Source organism: Rhinoraja longicauda, chromosome 14, assembly GCF_053455715.1.
Source record: "Rhinoraja longicauda isolate Sanriku21f chromosome 14, sRhiLon1.1, whole genome shotgun sequence".
NCBI classification, from domain to species: Eukaryota; Metazoa; Chordata; class Chondrichthyes; order Rajiformes; family Arhynchobatidae; genus Rhinoraja; species Rhinoraja longicauda.
Genome location: NC_135966.1, coordinates 11,593,125 through 11,609,279, shown reverse-complemented (window position 1 = coordinate 11,609,279; position 16,155 = coordinate 11,593,125). Strand labels below are relative to the sequence as shown.

At 48.2% G+C, this 16,155-nt stretch overlaps 1 protein-coding gene across 2 annotated transcripts in view; it reads left to right on the top strand.

The window, feature by feature from the left end:
* Nucleotides 1-307: 307 nt before the first annotated feature.
* LOC144600050 (BTB/POZ domain-containing protein KCTD16-like) overlaps nucleotides 308-16,155 on the top strand; it is a 178,413-nt gene continuing 162,565 nt past the window's right edge. For both annotated transcript variants that reach the window (XM_078411409.1, XM_078411411.1), the window contains exon 1: nucleotides 308-1,211. In XM_078411409.1, the coding sequence (XP_078267535.1) occupies nucleotides 374-1,211 (838 nt within the window). In that variant the 5' untranslated portion in view covers nucleotides 308-373. The remainder of the gene's footprint in view (nucleotides 1,212-16,155) is intronic.

The following is a 16,155-nucleotide window of genomic DNA, read 5'->3' as shown; positions in this document are numbered from 1 at the left end:
AGGAGAGGAGGGGAGAGGAGGGGAGAGGAGGGGAGAGGAGAGGAGAGGAGAGGAGGAGAGGAGAGGAGGGGTGGGGAGGGGAGGAGAGGAGGGGAGAGGAGGGGTGGAGAGGAGAGGAGGAGGGGAGGGGTGGGGAGGAGAGGAGAGGAGGGGAGGGGAGGGGAGGGGAGGGGAGGGGAGGAGAGGAGGGGAGGGAGGGGAGGAGAGGAGGGAGGGAGGAGAGAGGAGGGGAGGGGAAGAGAGGAGAGAGGAGGGGAGAAGAGGAGGGGAGGGGAGAGGAGGGGTGGGGAGAACCCGGCCACTTGGGCCGTTGCAGGGAGCAGAGAGCAGGGGTGTGGACCAGCTGGCTGGCGGGGAGGGAGGGCTGGTGGAGATGGCTGTGAATGCCAACTGTAGGGCAGTGGCCGTGTCAACCCAGGAGAGCGGCGGCGAGGCTCTGCCCGAGGTGGTGGAGTTGAACGTGGGAGGTCAGGTCTACTTCACCAGGCTGTCCACACTGACCAACCTGCCCAACTCGGTCCTGGGCAGGATGTTTGGGCACAAGAGGAACTCGGGCGGCCCCGACCTGGCCCGGGACAACCGAGGGCGCTTCTTCATCGACAGGGACGGCTTCTTGTTCCGATACATCCTGGATTACCTGCGGGACCGCTCGGTGGTGCTGCCCGACCTGTTCCCGGAGAAGATGCGCTTGAGGCGGGAGGCTGAGTTCTTCCAGCTGCCGGACCTGGTGAGGATGCTGAGCCCTGAAGAGAGGCAGAGCCCCAGCCCAGGCCTGGAGGATCCATCACACAGTGACCAGGACGAGGTGTCTCAGGGTAGTGACCTCCCCCGGCCAGTCAGCCAGACGGCAGAGCGCCGGGCCGGCTTCATCACCCTGGGCTACCGGGGCTCCTGTGTGTTGGGACGGGACATCATGCAGGGAGATGCCCGGCTCTTCAGGCGGGTCCCCCGCATCCTCACCTGTGGGCGCGTCGGGCTCCTCAAGGAGGTGTTTGGGGACAACGTCAACCAAAGCAGGGACCCAGACCGGACCCCGGACAGGTACACGTCCCGCTTCTACCTCCGCTACCGCCAACTGGAGAGAGCCTTCGACACACTGGCCGAGGCTGGCTTCACTCTGCTCGGCACCAATTCCTCCCTCACCGGCTCGGCGTGCGGGCAGGCGGCCGACGACAGGGCGTGGAGCAGCTACACGGAGTACCTCTTCTACCGTGAGTACAACGGTGCCCGCACCCTGACACCTGGCGCCCAGCACAGCCCCCACACACCCAGCCCCCCCCCGCACCCAGCACACCCTCCACACACCCACCCAGCCCGCACCCACCCCGCACAGTACTCCACACACACCTGGCGCCCAGCACAGCCCCCACACACCCAGCCCCCCCCGCACCCAGCACACCCTCCACACACCCACCCAGCCCGCACCCACCCCGCACAGTACTCCACACACACCTGGCGCCCAGCACAGCCCCCACACACCCAGCACCCCCCGCACCCAGCACACCCTCCACACACCCACCCAGCCCGCACCCACCCCGCACAGTACTCCACACACACCTGGCGCCCAGCACAGCCCCCACACACCCAGCACCCCCCGCACCCAGCACACCCTCCACACACCCACCCAGCCCGCACCCACCCCGCACAGTACTCCACACACACCTGGCGCCCAGCACAGCCTCCACACACCCAGCCCACACCCAGCTCGCACACACCCACCCAGCCCGCACCCAGCCCCCACACACCCAGCCCACACAGTACTACACACACTCCCCACACAGTACTCCACACACACCCAGCCCGCACCCTTACACGTGGCGCCCAGCACAGCCCCCACACACCCAGCCCCCACGCACCCAGCACAGCCTCCACACACCCACCCAGCCCGCACCCACCCCGCACAGTACTCCACACACACCTGGCGCCCAGCACAGCCTCCACACACCCAGCCCGCACTGGTCTCCACACCCACCCAGCAACACCTTGCCATTCACACCCACCGCTCAATGGGGGATCTACACCACCCCACCCCCATCCCCAACACATCCACTCCACTGCCAACATCCACTCCCCAGACACCCCTCCCCAACACACCCTCCAAACCTACCACCCACTCCCCAGACACCCCTCCCATCCCCAACACACCCTCAAACCAACACCCACTCCCCAGACACCCCTCCCATCCCCAACACACCCTCAAACAAACACCCACTCCCCAGACACCCCTCCCATCCCCAACACACCCTCAAACCGACCACCCATCCTCCAGACACCACCCATCCCAAAAATAACCCCCAACCCAATATCCACCTCCTAGACACCACCCCCAACACATCCCCAAACCCATCACCCATCCTCCACATACCCCATCCACCCATCCCCAACATCCCCCCCAACCCCATCACCCATCCTCCACACACCACGCCTCCCATCCCCAACACAGCCCGTCCAGACCTAACATCCGTTCTCGAGGCACCCCCTCTAATTATTCCCACTACATCCTGACCAGACCCACCATCCACCACCGAGATACCCCAGCCACTCGCCCGCACCACATCCCACCCAAACCCAATATCCATCCCCGAGACACCCCATCCACTCGGCCGCACCACATCCCACCCAAACTCACCATCAATTCCCCAAAATATCCTGTCCACTCTCGCCACCCATTACCTAGACACCTCCTTCATCGATCCCCAACACGTCCAATCCACACCACCCATTCCCAATCCAGCCCCTCAATCCACGCCACCACCCCCACCCCCACCCCCATCTCGTCCACATCCAGATCCATCCCCCACATCGCCCCTCTCACCATCACCACACCCACCCCCATCTCAAACACATCTCGCTACACCCCCACCCCCCCCACACACTCACCTCCCAACACCCACCACCCAACACGAGTACACTCCTTCTCCGACCACGGTTCACCATTGACCGAGTTGAGCCGACACGATGGACCACGTTTCGATTAACAAATCCAACATTGAACAAACCATTATGCCCGGAAGCAACGTTCAAACGTTCCCCTCCCTCCCTCCCTCCCTCCCTCCCTCCTCCCGCGCCGACTGTGTACACAAACCCCTCTGGACGGCAGAGAAGAGTTAAGCACAAACTTCTCTGTCGTCCATTTCGAGCAACTCTAAAGACACGTTGTAATTTTGCTATAGTATTTAATGGCGAACGGGGCTAGTACGGATGTCAGGTGGACAGCAAATGACGGCCGAATGGCAGTTCTTTGACGGAGCCGATAATGCACAGAGTTAAAGGACAGATTGTGCCGGACTTTGCCTGTGTCCAAGGCGTGCACATGTTGGTTCTGTCATGCTTTCAAGCGCCAAGAACGGGCACCATTTACAGGGCAAGATGACGTTAAAAAAACGAGGCAGCCAAAAAACCAAACTAGTCAGAAATGTCTGTCCCCGCCGTTCCTGCAGCTTGCGAGTGGCTCAGTTCTTTACCCTTTCGTGCGCCGGCACCGAGTCAGTGAAGAAAGCCAATTGGCATGTTGGCCTTCATTGCGAGAGGATTTGAGTTTAGGAGCAAGGAGGTCCTACTGCAGTTGTACACGGTCCCATTGAGACCGCACCTGGAGTATTGTGTGCAATTTTGGTCTCCAAATTTGAGGAAGGACATTATTGCCATTGAAGGAGTGCTGTGTAGGTTCAACAGGTTAATTCCTGGGAAGGCGGGACTGACGTATGATGAAAGAATGGGTCGACTGGGCTTGTATTGGCTAGAATTTTGAAGGATGAGAGGGGATCTTAGAGAAACATATTCTTAGAGGATTGGACAGGCTAGATGCAGGAAAAATGTTCACGATGTTGGGGGAGTCCAGAACCAGGGGTCACAGTTTAAGAATACGGGGTAGCCCATTTAGGACTGAGATGAGGAAAAACGTTTTTACCCTGAGAGTTGTGAATCTGTGGAATTCTCTGCCACAGAAGGCAGTGGTGGCCAATTCGCTGGATGTTTTCAAGGGAGAGTTAGATTTAGCTCTTAGGGCTCAAGGAATCAAGGGCTATGGGGAAAAAGCCGGAAAAGGGTACTGATTTTGGATGATCAGCCATGATCATGTTGAATGGCGGTGCTGGCTGGAAGGGCCGAATGGCCTACTCCTGCACCTATTTTCTATGTTTCTATGAGTCACACTGTCGAACGGCAGCGAGTGTAAGTGGAGGCACTGATACACAGTATTAACTTCCTAAATTGGCGCACGGTTTGCCATTCTGACTACTAGATTTTATGCTGCCTGCCTTGATTTAGACAATAGACAATAGACAATAAGTGCAGGAGGAGGCCATTCGGCCCTTCAATGTGATCATGGCTGATCATTCTCAATCAGTACCGCGTTCCTGCCTTCTTCCCATACCCCTGACTCCGCTATCCTTAAGAGCTCTATCTAGCTCTCTCTTGAATGCATTCAGAGAATTGGCCTCCACTGCCTTCTGAGGCAGAGAATTCCACAGATTCTCAACTCTGACTGAAAAGGTTTTCCTCATCTCAGTTATAAATGGCCTACCCCTTATTCTTAAACTGTGGCCCCTGGGGAGGGGGGGGGGGGGGGTGGTATTGTCTGATCCACACAATAAGGCAAGAATATATCTAACCGCTGCTTTGAAATACCAGCAACTCGTATAAAACCAGGTTTTACCTCCCGTCTGTGTGCTTCCAACGTCGGGGATTCAACCGTGTTCACCCAGTACAGCCGCAAGGAGCAGTGACGAACTGTGTCTTCTCCTGACAAAAGTTTTGTGTAGTATTAGCCGAGTACCTGCACAACTCTTCATGCGATTTCCCTTGGACAAGTGAGTTTATTGCAATGTGATATTCTCTTACCATCAGTGCGAAATAGGCAGCTCAGAGGGCAGAAACTGGTCAACGTTGTCTTATCAGGCGGCATTTTCGCTACAAAAATACATGTAAATGTTGAAATGTTACATTATATCTCCAGTAAAATCAGTGGTCGTCAGTGCTTTCGATCCAAAATGCCAGGGGCTTGGACGCTGAGAGTGGCACACACTATCTTTCGAGCTTTTGCCAAAACATACTCATATAATATCGTCGCGAAGTCACACAATAATGTCGCGCCTGCCACAGTGTTACTTGAAAATATTTCCTTCTGGCTGAATTAACTCGTTGTGAAACGCAATGGCGGTCATTCAGTTCAAGTGCAGATCACTAAAACATTGCCCAGGAGCTCTTTGTAACGAGTGGAATTTCCTAACGTGATAGGTCTTGGTCGAAATTAACAAGGAGGAGGTCGTTTAAGTATTCAGCGAATTCAATTAAACTCTTTAACGGTAACTCTTTTTTTAAGCCCACGACCTGACTATTCTGTTTTTTTTGTCCAATCCACAGATCAGTTCAGTTTAGTTTAGTTCATGTGTACGTGTACCGAGGTGCAGTGAAAGGCTTTTGTTGCGCGCCATCCAGCCTGCGGAAGGACAATACACGATTACAATCGAGCCATTTACAGTGTATCGATACATGATAAGGGAAATTAAGCAACACTGGACCGTTTTGTAAACTTGAGATGATCCAACATGCATGCACAAGGTGCCCATGACCAATCGACTCCCATTTACGATCACCCTTGATCTTAATTCCAACTCCATTAAGCAATGTCTTGATTTTAACATTTCCATTTTTTGTTTTTCAATCCTTCTACGGGCCAGATCTCTTTGTCTTTTCAAATCAACCCATGCTTACAATTTTCCGAACTATTTACATCGCTACAATTTTGGTCTCTTGGTCATTTCCAAATTGGTATGGGTTTGCTGTATTATTGTCTGGTATGCAGATATATGGTCATAAGGTATAGGAGTAGAATTGGGCCATTCGGCCCATCTGGTATACTCCACCATTCAATGATGGCTGATCTATCTCTCCCTCCTAACCCCATTCTCCTGCCTTCTCCCCATACCCTCTGACACCTGTACTAATGAAGAATATATCTATCTCTGCCTTAAAAAATACCCACTGACTTGGCTTTCATAGCCTTCTGTGGCAAAGAATTCCACAGATTCACCACCCTCTGACTAAAGAAATTTCTCCTCATCTCCTTCCTAAAAGAACAGTGAAAGACATTGTTGTGCATGCTACCCACACAAACCATTCCTATACCTGTACAAATGAGAAAATAAACAGAGTGCAAAATGTAGTGTTATAGGCACAGAGAAAATGCAGATTAAAAAAATATAAGGCTCACTCTGAGGTAAATTGGAAGTTGCCAGGACTCGAGGGCCTAAGCTATAGGGAGAGGTTGGACATGCTAGGACTTTATTCCTTGGAGCGCAGGAGGGTGAGGGGTGATATTATAGAGCTATACAAAATCATGAGAGGAATGAAGCACAGAGTCCCTTGCCCAGAGTAGAGGAATCGAGAACCAGAGGACATAACTTTAAGGGGAAAGATTCAATAGGGACCTGAGGGGTGAGTTGTTCCACACAAAGGTAGGCGAGCCTATGGAACAAGCTGCTGGAGGAACGAGTTGAGACAGGTACTATTGCAGGGGTGGCCAAACTTGCTTAATGTAAGAGCCACTATTGCAATGTTTTAGAAACATTTAGTCAGGTACATGGATAAGACAAGTTTAGAGGGATATGGGCCAAATATAGGCAGGTGGGATTAGTGTAGATGGGACGTGTTGGTCGGTGTGGGCAATTTAGTCCGAAGGGTCTGTTCCCACGCTATATGAATCTATGACTCTATCAGGAATTTATCTTATCATATGTGAAGTCTGTTCAAAAGTCTAATAACAGAGAAGAAACTGTTCTTGAATCTGATGGTACATGGTTTCAACCTTTCGTATCTTCTCCCTGATGGGAGAGGGGAGAAGAGAGAATGGCTGGGGTGTAAGTGGTCCTTGATGATGTTGGCTGCTTTCATGAGGCAGCGTGAGACATAGATGGTATCTATGAGAGAGAAGCTTGTATGTATGATGGACCAGGTTGTGTTTACAACTCTCTGCAATATCTTCCAGTCTTGGGGTAGAGCAGTTGCCATACTAGGCTGCAATGCATCAGAGAAGACGCTTTAGTGGAGCATTTGTGGAAAATGGTAATAATAATTGGAGACGTGCTGAATTTGTTTAGGCTTCTGATGGGGTAGGGGTGTGGTGTGCTTTCTTGGCTGCAGCATCATTGCGGTTAGACCAGATTAATTATTGGTGATATTTACAAATATGATTGCTTCAGCAACAGTGGCCCATTCAAATCTCAAACCTGTGTCTTCCGTTCCCTAAATCTCATTACCTTGCTGTCTCTCATTCTTCCAAAAACAAGTAACTTGCAACCTACCGTGGTGGTGGCCCGGTGGTGCAGCGGTAGAGTTGCTGCCTTACAGCACCAGAGACCCGGGTTCGATCCCGACTGTGGGTGCTGTCTGTACGGAGTTAGTACATTCTTCACGTGACCTTGTGGGTTTTCGCCGAGATCTTTGGTTTCCTCCCACACTCTAAAGACATACAGGTTTGTAAATTAATTGGCATGGTATGAAGGTAAAATTGTCCCAAGTGTGTGTGGGGTGGTGTTAATGTGCAGGAATCACTGGTCAGTGCGAACTCGGTGGGCCGAAGGGCCCAATCCACACTGTATCTCTAAACTAAACTAAACTAAACTAACAATAGCAATTGAGGAGATGGAAAAGCTATACAGGAGACAGAAAAGCCGGAAATCTCCAGGACCGGACAATGTTTCCCTCTCTACCCTCAAGCTCTGTGCCGAACAACTGGCACCAGTCTACACAGACGTTTTCAATCAGTCGTTGCAAACTTGCACTGTCCCTGCCTGCTTCAAAGTCTCCACTATTGTTTCCATACCCAAAAAGCCAAGGATCACTAGTCTTAATGACTACAGGCCTGTCGCACTGACCTCTGTAATCATGAAGACACTTGAAAGACTTGTGCTGGCCCGCCCACCTGAAAAATATCATAAACTCCCTGGTGGACTCCCTGCAGTTTGCATACCAGGCAAATAGATCAGCGGATGACGCAGTCAACCTAAGCTTGTACTTCATCCTCCAGCACCCAGACCGCCAGGGGACCTATGCCAGGATTTTGTTTGTGGATTTTAGCTCTGCGATTTTGTTTAGGCGACTGCCATAGTCGTAGCAGGTCGCCGAAAAACCGGCGACTGGACCCCCCCTACGGCAACGAGTACGACATGCTACGACAACCTACCGCCTAGTCGACGTCAAGTTAAGGCAAGCTACCGACAACTGGCGACCCAATCGTCGCGAGTCGGACGTCCACCTACGACCGCACCTACGACAACCTACCACCACAGAGGCGACAGCCTACGACAACCGAAGTCAACCTGCGTCCACCCGCGACAAGCTACGACCCTAAAGACTGAAGACAACTGATGACAATTCACGTTTCACCCAGTTTCCCTATGGTAGACAATAGACAATAAGTGCAGGAGGAGGCCATTCGGCCCTTCGAGCCAGCACCGCCATTCAATGTGAGCATGGCTGATCATTCTCAATCAGTACCCCGTTCCTGCCTTCTCCCCATACCCCCTGATTCCGCTATCCTTCAGAGCTCTATCCTGCTCTCTCTTGAATGCATTCAGAGAATTGGCCTCCACTGCCTTCTGAGGCAGAGAATTCCACAGATTCACAACTCTCTGACTGAAAAAGTTTTTCCTCATCTCAGTTCTAAATGGCCTACCCCTTATTCTTAAACTGTGGCCCCTTGTTCTGGACTCCCCCAACATTGGGAACATGTTTCCTGCCTCTAACGTGTCCAACCCCTTAATAGGGTTTCCAATCATTCTGCATCATGACTATTTGAAAGGGATACCATGAGAAACTGAAATACAATAACTTCATACATCAATTTTCCGTCAAAATGTCAAGAATTTCCATTATTGATATTCAAACAAACAATTAAAAAAAAAAAGTTGCTAAGAACATACAACAAAAATATTGTAATAAATTTCAATAAACCTCAAACTTCAAACTTTAAAATTCAAACTTTAAACAGAATACAAGTGCAAAAACATACAAAACCTGCACTGATGGGTGATCAGATCAAGCCCACACATGGAATTCACCGGTCAGCACTGGCGTCAGCCTACGTCATCTGGCGACAACCTACGACAGCACCTACGTCAGGAGACGTCAAGCTACGCTCATTGGCGTCAAACCCACTGTCGCCAAAATTTTTTCACCATTCTGAAAATCCAGCGGCGACCAGAAAGATGCTACGGCTCTTTGGAGACGACTCATGACCATCCAGGTGACACCCCGGCGACCGTGTGGTGACAGCCTAGTCACCTGTAGTTGCCTAAAAAATCGCCTAAGTTGGACAGGCCCTTAAGTGTGCATTTTTCCCCATCAGTGGTAAGATCCATTAAGAACAATCTAAAGTTATTTTCTTTGCGTTGCAACTGAAAACCCTGGTCTGGATGTTCACTGATGTTCACCAAACTCACCTTTTGCCTACTCACAAAACCACTTTAACTTGGAGCAGGATCTTGACTGCAGACTTCTGCAGGTAAGAGGGTTCCCAGGTGATTAGGAATGCCCAGTGTCATGGAGGAACTTTCCAATTATAAGTACAAGCCTCTCCTCTGGAATAGTCTGAACTCAACAATTTATTGATCAATGGTGAGAACATTGTGTACAAAATCATGAAAGGAATAGATCGGGTAAGCACACAGTCTTTTGCCCAGAGATAGGGGAATCGAAAACCAGAGGACATATGTTTAAGGTGAGGGGGGAAAGATTTAATAGGAACCTGATAGGTAACTTTTTCACATAAAGGGTGGTGGGTGTATGGAACGAGCTGCCGGAGGAGTTAGCTGCAGGTACTATCGCAATATTTAAGAAACATTTAGACAGGTACATGGATAAGACAGGTTTAGAGGGATATAGGCCAAACGCAGGCAGGTGGGATTAGTGTAAATGGGACATGTTAGTCGGTGTGGGCAAGTTGGGTCGAAGGGCCTGTTTCCACGTTGTATAACTCTTTGATTCTATGACTCGATGTCTCTAAATTGATGATGGTTAGCAGTTACCAGTTCCATGCTGTGAGACTCTATGATTCTATGACTCTACGAGAACATGTGCTTCTATATTTCCTTGGCAAAGATTATACTGGCAGGCTTCATGATTGTTAATCGAATGCATTGTTCTAATCTCAATAATTGAAACCAGTAACAAAATGTGCATTAGCTTAATTGACAAGATATATTCATTATCTTGTGAGGTGCTGTTTCCAAGGACTGATGTGGTGCTATTTCCAAGGGTTAAGGATGGATCTGCTCTTCAATTTGTTTCACCAGTTTGATAAGACAGTAATCCAGTATTGCTTGAACATTTGCATCAGTATTCAAGGTGAATTCATTGATTTTTTGCGTGACTCACTTATTGTAAACATGAATTAGTAGGAACCGTATTACATTAGAGTTTAGTTTAGGGACACAGCACGGAAACAGGCCCTTCGGCCCAACAGGTCCGCACTGACCAGTGACCCCGTACACTAACACTATCCTACACACACTAGGGACAATTTACAATTTTTACCAAAGCCAATTCATCTACAAACCTGTAGGAATGAACTGCAGATGCTGGTTTACACCGAAGATAGATACAAAATGCTGGAATAACTCAGCGGGCTAGGCAGCATCTCTGGAGAGAAGGAATGGGTCTGAAGAAGGGTCTCGATCCAAAATGCACCCATTCCTTCTCTGTAGAGATGATGCTGAGTTATTCGACAAACCTTTCTGTCTTTGCAGTGTGGGAGGAAACTGGAGCACCTGGAGAAAGCCCACACGGTGGTGGGGAGAACATACAAACTCTGTACAGACAGCACCCATAGTCAGGATTAAACCTGAGTCTCTGGTGTGGTAAGGCAGCAACTCTACCGCTGTGCTACCTTGCTGCCCTTAAGCAAATACGAGTTAAGCAAAGGTGTTCACAAGATCATAAATGATAGGAGCAGAATTAGGCCATTTGGCCCATCAAGTCTACTCTGCCATTCAATCATGGCTGATCTATCTCTCTCTTCTAACCCCATTCTCCTGCCTTCTCCCCATAACCTTTGATACCCGTACTAATCAAGAATCTATCCATCTCTGCCTTCAATATATCCACTGACTTTGCCTCAACAGCCTTCTGTGGCTAAGAATTCCACAGATTCACCACCCTCCGACTAAAGAAATTCCTCCTCATCTCCTTCCTAAAAGAACGCCCTTTAATTCTGAGGCTATGACCTGTAGTCCTAGACCCTCCCACTCGTGGAAACATCCTCGCCACATCCACTCTATCAAAGCCTTTCACTATCCTGTACGTTTCAATGAGGCCCCCCCCCCCCCCACTCATTCTTCGAAACTCCAGCGAATACAGTCGCAGTGCCGTCAAACGCTCATCATATGTTCTAAGCAAATACGATTTAAGCAGAAAGCCAATTCATTCATAGTGGAAAGATCACTGTGCACAACGGGAGCGTGGGTTAAGAGACAAGCCGGGTGGTGGGCGAGAAAACTGAGCAAATCGTTAGGTAATGCATCAGCAATTGAATGGCAGCGCTCATTTTGCAACGCTGTGCTAAATTGTTAAGGGAGCTGTTGATCTACTGTTCCTCCTGAGTCAACATTTATCTGCAGTGATAATTGCATTTCTCTCGTATGAAGAAGGAAATTGTGGATTAAGACACAAGTTGTGGAATGGCATGATAAATTTAGATTTGATGAGGTTTCCAGTGGGACAATGTAGGCAGGTTATAAAACAACATTGACCAAAGCCTCTGTTTGCCTTCCATGCCAAACACGATGAACAGTATAATTATGATCCATGGGAGACCACTGGATGGGATAAAGTTTCCTTTGTTATATTATGTTACCTTTCAGTGCAATATTTCATTTTGAATTTTTTATGGCTATCTGTCTATTCTTGCATTTTATGCCCAAATAAATATTCTGGAGCAGTTAAATATTCCAATCTGCAATAGCTTACTTGATGTTTCCCTCTTTTGCTACAGATACAAGTCTAAACCTCTTGGGTAGTGTGTATCAGGGCTTTGTCTGTTCACATTATGATAAACCATACACAAATATGGCTTTGGAAACAAGTATTTAGTGAACAAAAGTCAGTCATGAACTTTCAATATATTTTACACTGTCGTGAACAGCTCATATGTGTATTGTGTTACAGTTCGCCTTAGTACTATATTCATGCTTTACTATACAATTACATTTCTGTGGATAGACGCAAAATGCCGGAGTAACCTAGCGGGTCAGGCAGCTTCTCTGGAGAAAAGGAATAGGTGACATTTTGGTCCTTTTCATACCTCTAGTTTCCCTCTCCCCTGACTCTCAGTCTGAAGAAGGGTTCCGACCCGAAACATCAAATGTTCCTTTTCTCCAGAGATGTTGCCTGACCCGCCTAGTTACCCCAGCATACGGTGTAGATCTTTGGGGTAAACCCTTCTTCAGACTGAAAGATAGAGAAGGCCAGACCAAAACAGTGCCGGCAACAGATGACCCCAGGAAGGGTGGAGTCCACAATGGCCCATTGTTGGCTGGGGCAGATGTGCTAACGACAGGGATACAAGGATGCCAACAGTGGAACTAGTAGGATGACTAGGGTGGAGTCCACAATGGCCCATTGTTGGCTGGGGCAGATGTGCTAACGACAGGGATACAAGGATGCGAACAGTGGCACTAGTAGGATGACTAGGGTGGAGGAGGGGGAGAGAGACGGGGGGTGGGAGGTGGAGAATAGCAGGTGTTACTTGAAATGAGCAAAATCAACGTTCATACCGCTGGGTTGTAAGCTGCCCAAGCAAAATATGAGTGTTTATCTTCAATATATGCCAGTATCTGCAGTCCCTTCCTACACATGGTATCTGCGGTCTGTATTAGCACCTTATTTACGAAAACGTAGAGTGAGGAGCTATTTAATACTTCCATTATTATTTATTCTAAGAAGCATTTATTTTTTTCATTTTCATACCCTGAGTTATTATTATAACTGGGACATAATATCTTTTATTCGCTGTCAGCGAGTGAACAAATTTTCAACTCACAGAATGAATTCCTTCAAGGCTTTACAAACCATTAATTAACTTAACCAAATCTTGCCTTTTTTTCGAAGGAATGACAAAAGAGGCCTGGGGGTTTAATTTTGCTAGCTAGCAACAACTTCTCACTTGGCCCACTGAATAAATGCTGAGTTCTGATGCATCTCAGACCCAAGGTGGATATGTAGTGGAGTTTCCTCAGCGATCTCCCATTGAAACAGAGAATGGATATGGCGGCGGAGGGCGTGTGTGACCGTGCAGGGATGGAAGATCAGGGGGGAAGATCGAGACTCAGGATGCCAATGGAGACATGGGAGAGGGATCCCAGAGAGGTGACCCCCAACTTGCTGCTCCATTAGATTGCCCCTCTCCATGTGTCCAAGATCCTTCTTACTGTTAGTAAGATCCGCAGGAGCTCTCGCTGTGTAGCTTATTTGGTTCTTCTCGGCTGGTGAAAATGATGGGCCTTTATTCATTTGCGATAAAGGTGATCCCATTAGACTATTAAATTAGGATTCAATGATGCAATGAGACTTTATTGTCACACGTGACAATGAAATCCCTTTCTTTTGCATACAGCGTAGAAAGTGCGCAAAGAGTCGCCTCCTATCTGGCGCCAACAAAGTCACAAAAGTACTCATTAGAGTCCCGTTGGTCCCTCTTTATTCTCGGCGCCCCTTCCCCCCCCCACCCCAGATAGGTCCCTCCTTCCTCTTCCCCCCCCCCCCCCTCGCCCCTCCCCCCTCCATACTTCTTTGTTTGTGGTGGTCCCACCGTCAGGTCCCCCTTTGTTCTTGGTCTGAAGAAGGGTCTCGACCCGAAACGTCAACCATTCCTTCTCTCCAGAGATGCTGCCTGTCCTGCTGAGTTACTCCAGCATTTTGTGTCTCCCCTCTCTGTTCTTGGTGCCCCACACCCACCCGCGCTCTCGCCTGGGATCTCTTTGTCCTTGGCGGCCTGACTGCCTCTCCGGAATCGTATGGAGCATAAAGATATTGAATTAGCAATAATGAACTGATGATATATGTCTTAATCAGGATGGTGGAGGACAGAATAGGAACCCTGGAAGAGATGGCATTCCCATTTACATTGCTGCTCCTGTCCATGGTGTTGGATGTTACCTGCAGAAAGGTAGCTCATTCCATAACCATTCTAGTGTGCTCTTTCCCAATTAGCAATCTCGCCAATTGTGCCTCACGCTGCCTCGGCAAGGCCAGCAGGATAATCACAGGATAGTCGCACCCTGGCCTCTCCCACTTCTCCCCTCTCCCATCAGGCAAAAGTTATAGAAGTGTGAACACACACACCACCAGATTCAGGGACAGTTTTTTTCCCAGCTGTTATCAGGCAACTGAATCATCCTTCCACAACCAGAGACCAGTGCTGAACTACTATCCACCTCTTTGATGATCCTTGGACTATCCTTGATCGGACATTGCTGGCTTTATCTTGCAATAAACGTAATTCCTTTATCATGTATCTATACACTGTAAATGAATCGATTGTAATCATTGTCTTTCCGCTGACTGGTTAGCACGCAACAAACGCTTTTCACTGTACCTCGGTGCACGTGACAATAAACCAAATTGACACTCAAACCGTGCCCCTTTCTACCTATATCCCATCCTCTGGCTTCACAATGAACTAAACTGAACTGATCTCCAGGACTAAAATGGTCAGGAAACTATTGCAACTTCCCAATCTAGTAAGAGCCATTAGGCACATCAATCTCAGAAAATGGAAGATGAATCTAACTCATTACCAATGGAAATGTAATGTCTCTTTGAGATTAGCTAATGTAGCTAGGGTGGCATAATGGTTCGACAGGAAATGTTGCAATCCTGAACTCTGGCGCCGTCTGTGTGGAGTTTAGACGTTCTCCTTGTGACTGCCTGAGTTTCCTTTGTGCCCTAGTTTCCTCTCATATCCCTTAGATGGTTGGTAGGTTAATGGCTGTAAATTAGCCCGAGTGTGCAGGGGGTGGGGGAGGCAGGAAAGTCAGAATGGAACGAGTGGGGTGGTGAGAAAGAATAGGTTCCAGGGGAAATAATGAGTCAAGGAGATGCAAGGAACTGCAGATGCAGGAATCTTGAGCAGAAAAACACAAAGTGCTGGATCCTCCATACTGCACGAAGACATATCCCGAAAGGAGACGTTGCCTATACATTCCATCCACAGATACTGCCCGACCTGCTGAGTTACTCCAGCACTTTATGCTTTGCTGCAAATAGTGGCCATTGCTATCGACGTGATTGCTGAAGGAGCAGGCATAGAATTGATGGACTTAAAGTTTAGACCTAAGACTTAAGGCCTAAGTAAAAATGTGGGTCTAAGTTAGAAGCAGCATGGTGAGGGCCAGGGTTGTAGTTGGTGGGGAGATGGGGTGGAAGTTTGGACCTTCCAAGTAAGTGTGGCATTTTTATTGCTGATTAAATTGTTGTTCACGAGGCATCTCCTGTAGATTTAATTTTCCCTTTTTGGTTAATTATATGGTTGAATATGGTCATAATAGATTGTTGAAGGCGTTAGATTATTGTTAGTCGCTACTTGATAATCTTTAATTAACAAAATGGAACAGAGGGGCTCTGAATTATTAAACCTTAAAAAGGATGAGATGTCACCATTTGCTTTGCAAATGTCAAGTTAATAGTTGCATAAAACCTGAAATTTATTCAGTCATCCATTTAACCACATACTAAATGTTAGAATAATTATGCAATCCTTTATTTGGAAAATACGAACAAAATAACTCTTTAAAAAAAACCTGAAGCCAGCCCTGTAATTATATTGCAGATTAGGTGGAACACCATAATGCTTATTACAGTCTTCAAATAAATAAGGGTTGAAATTGAATTATCTAATGATTAATGGGGAGAAAATCAAGATTCATACCAATGCTTCACATAGCCATCTGTGTAGATATATTTTCAATACATATGTATTCACTGTTCATTAGTTCATTTTCATTTTCTAGTGTTTTGATGTGAGTTTTCACCATTTAGATCACATCAGATTTCTTACCCCTGCCATTTCTTGTACGAATCTTCATACTCTTTTTTAATAGCTGACAAATTATCGATCTGTCTTGCTCAGTAACTTAGCCTTCATCTTTTGGTTTTGGT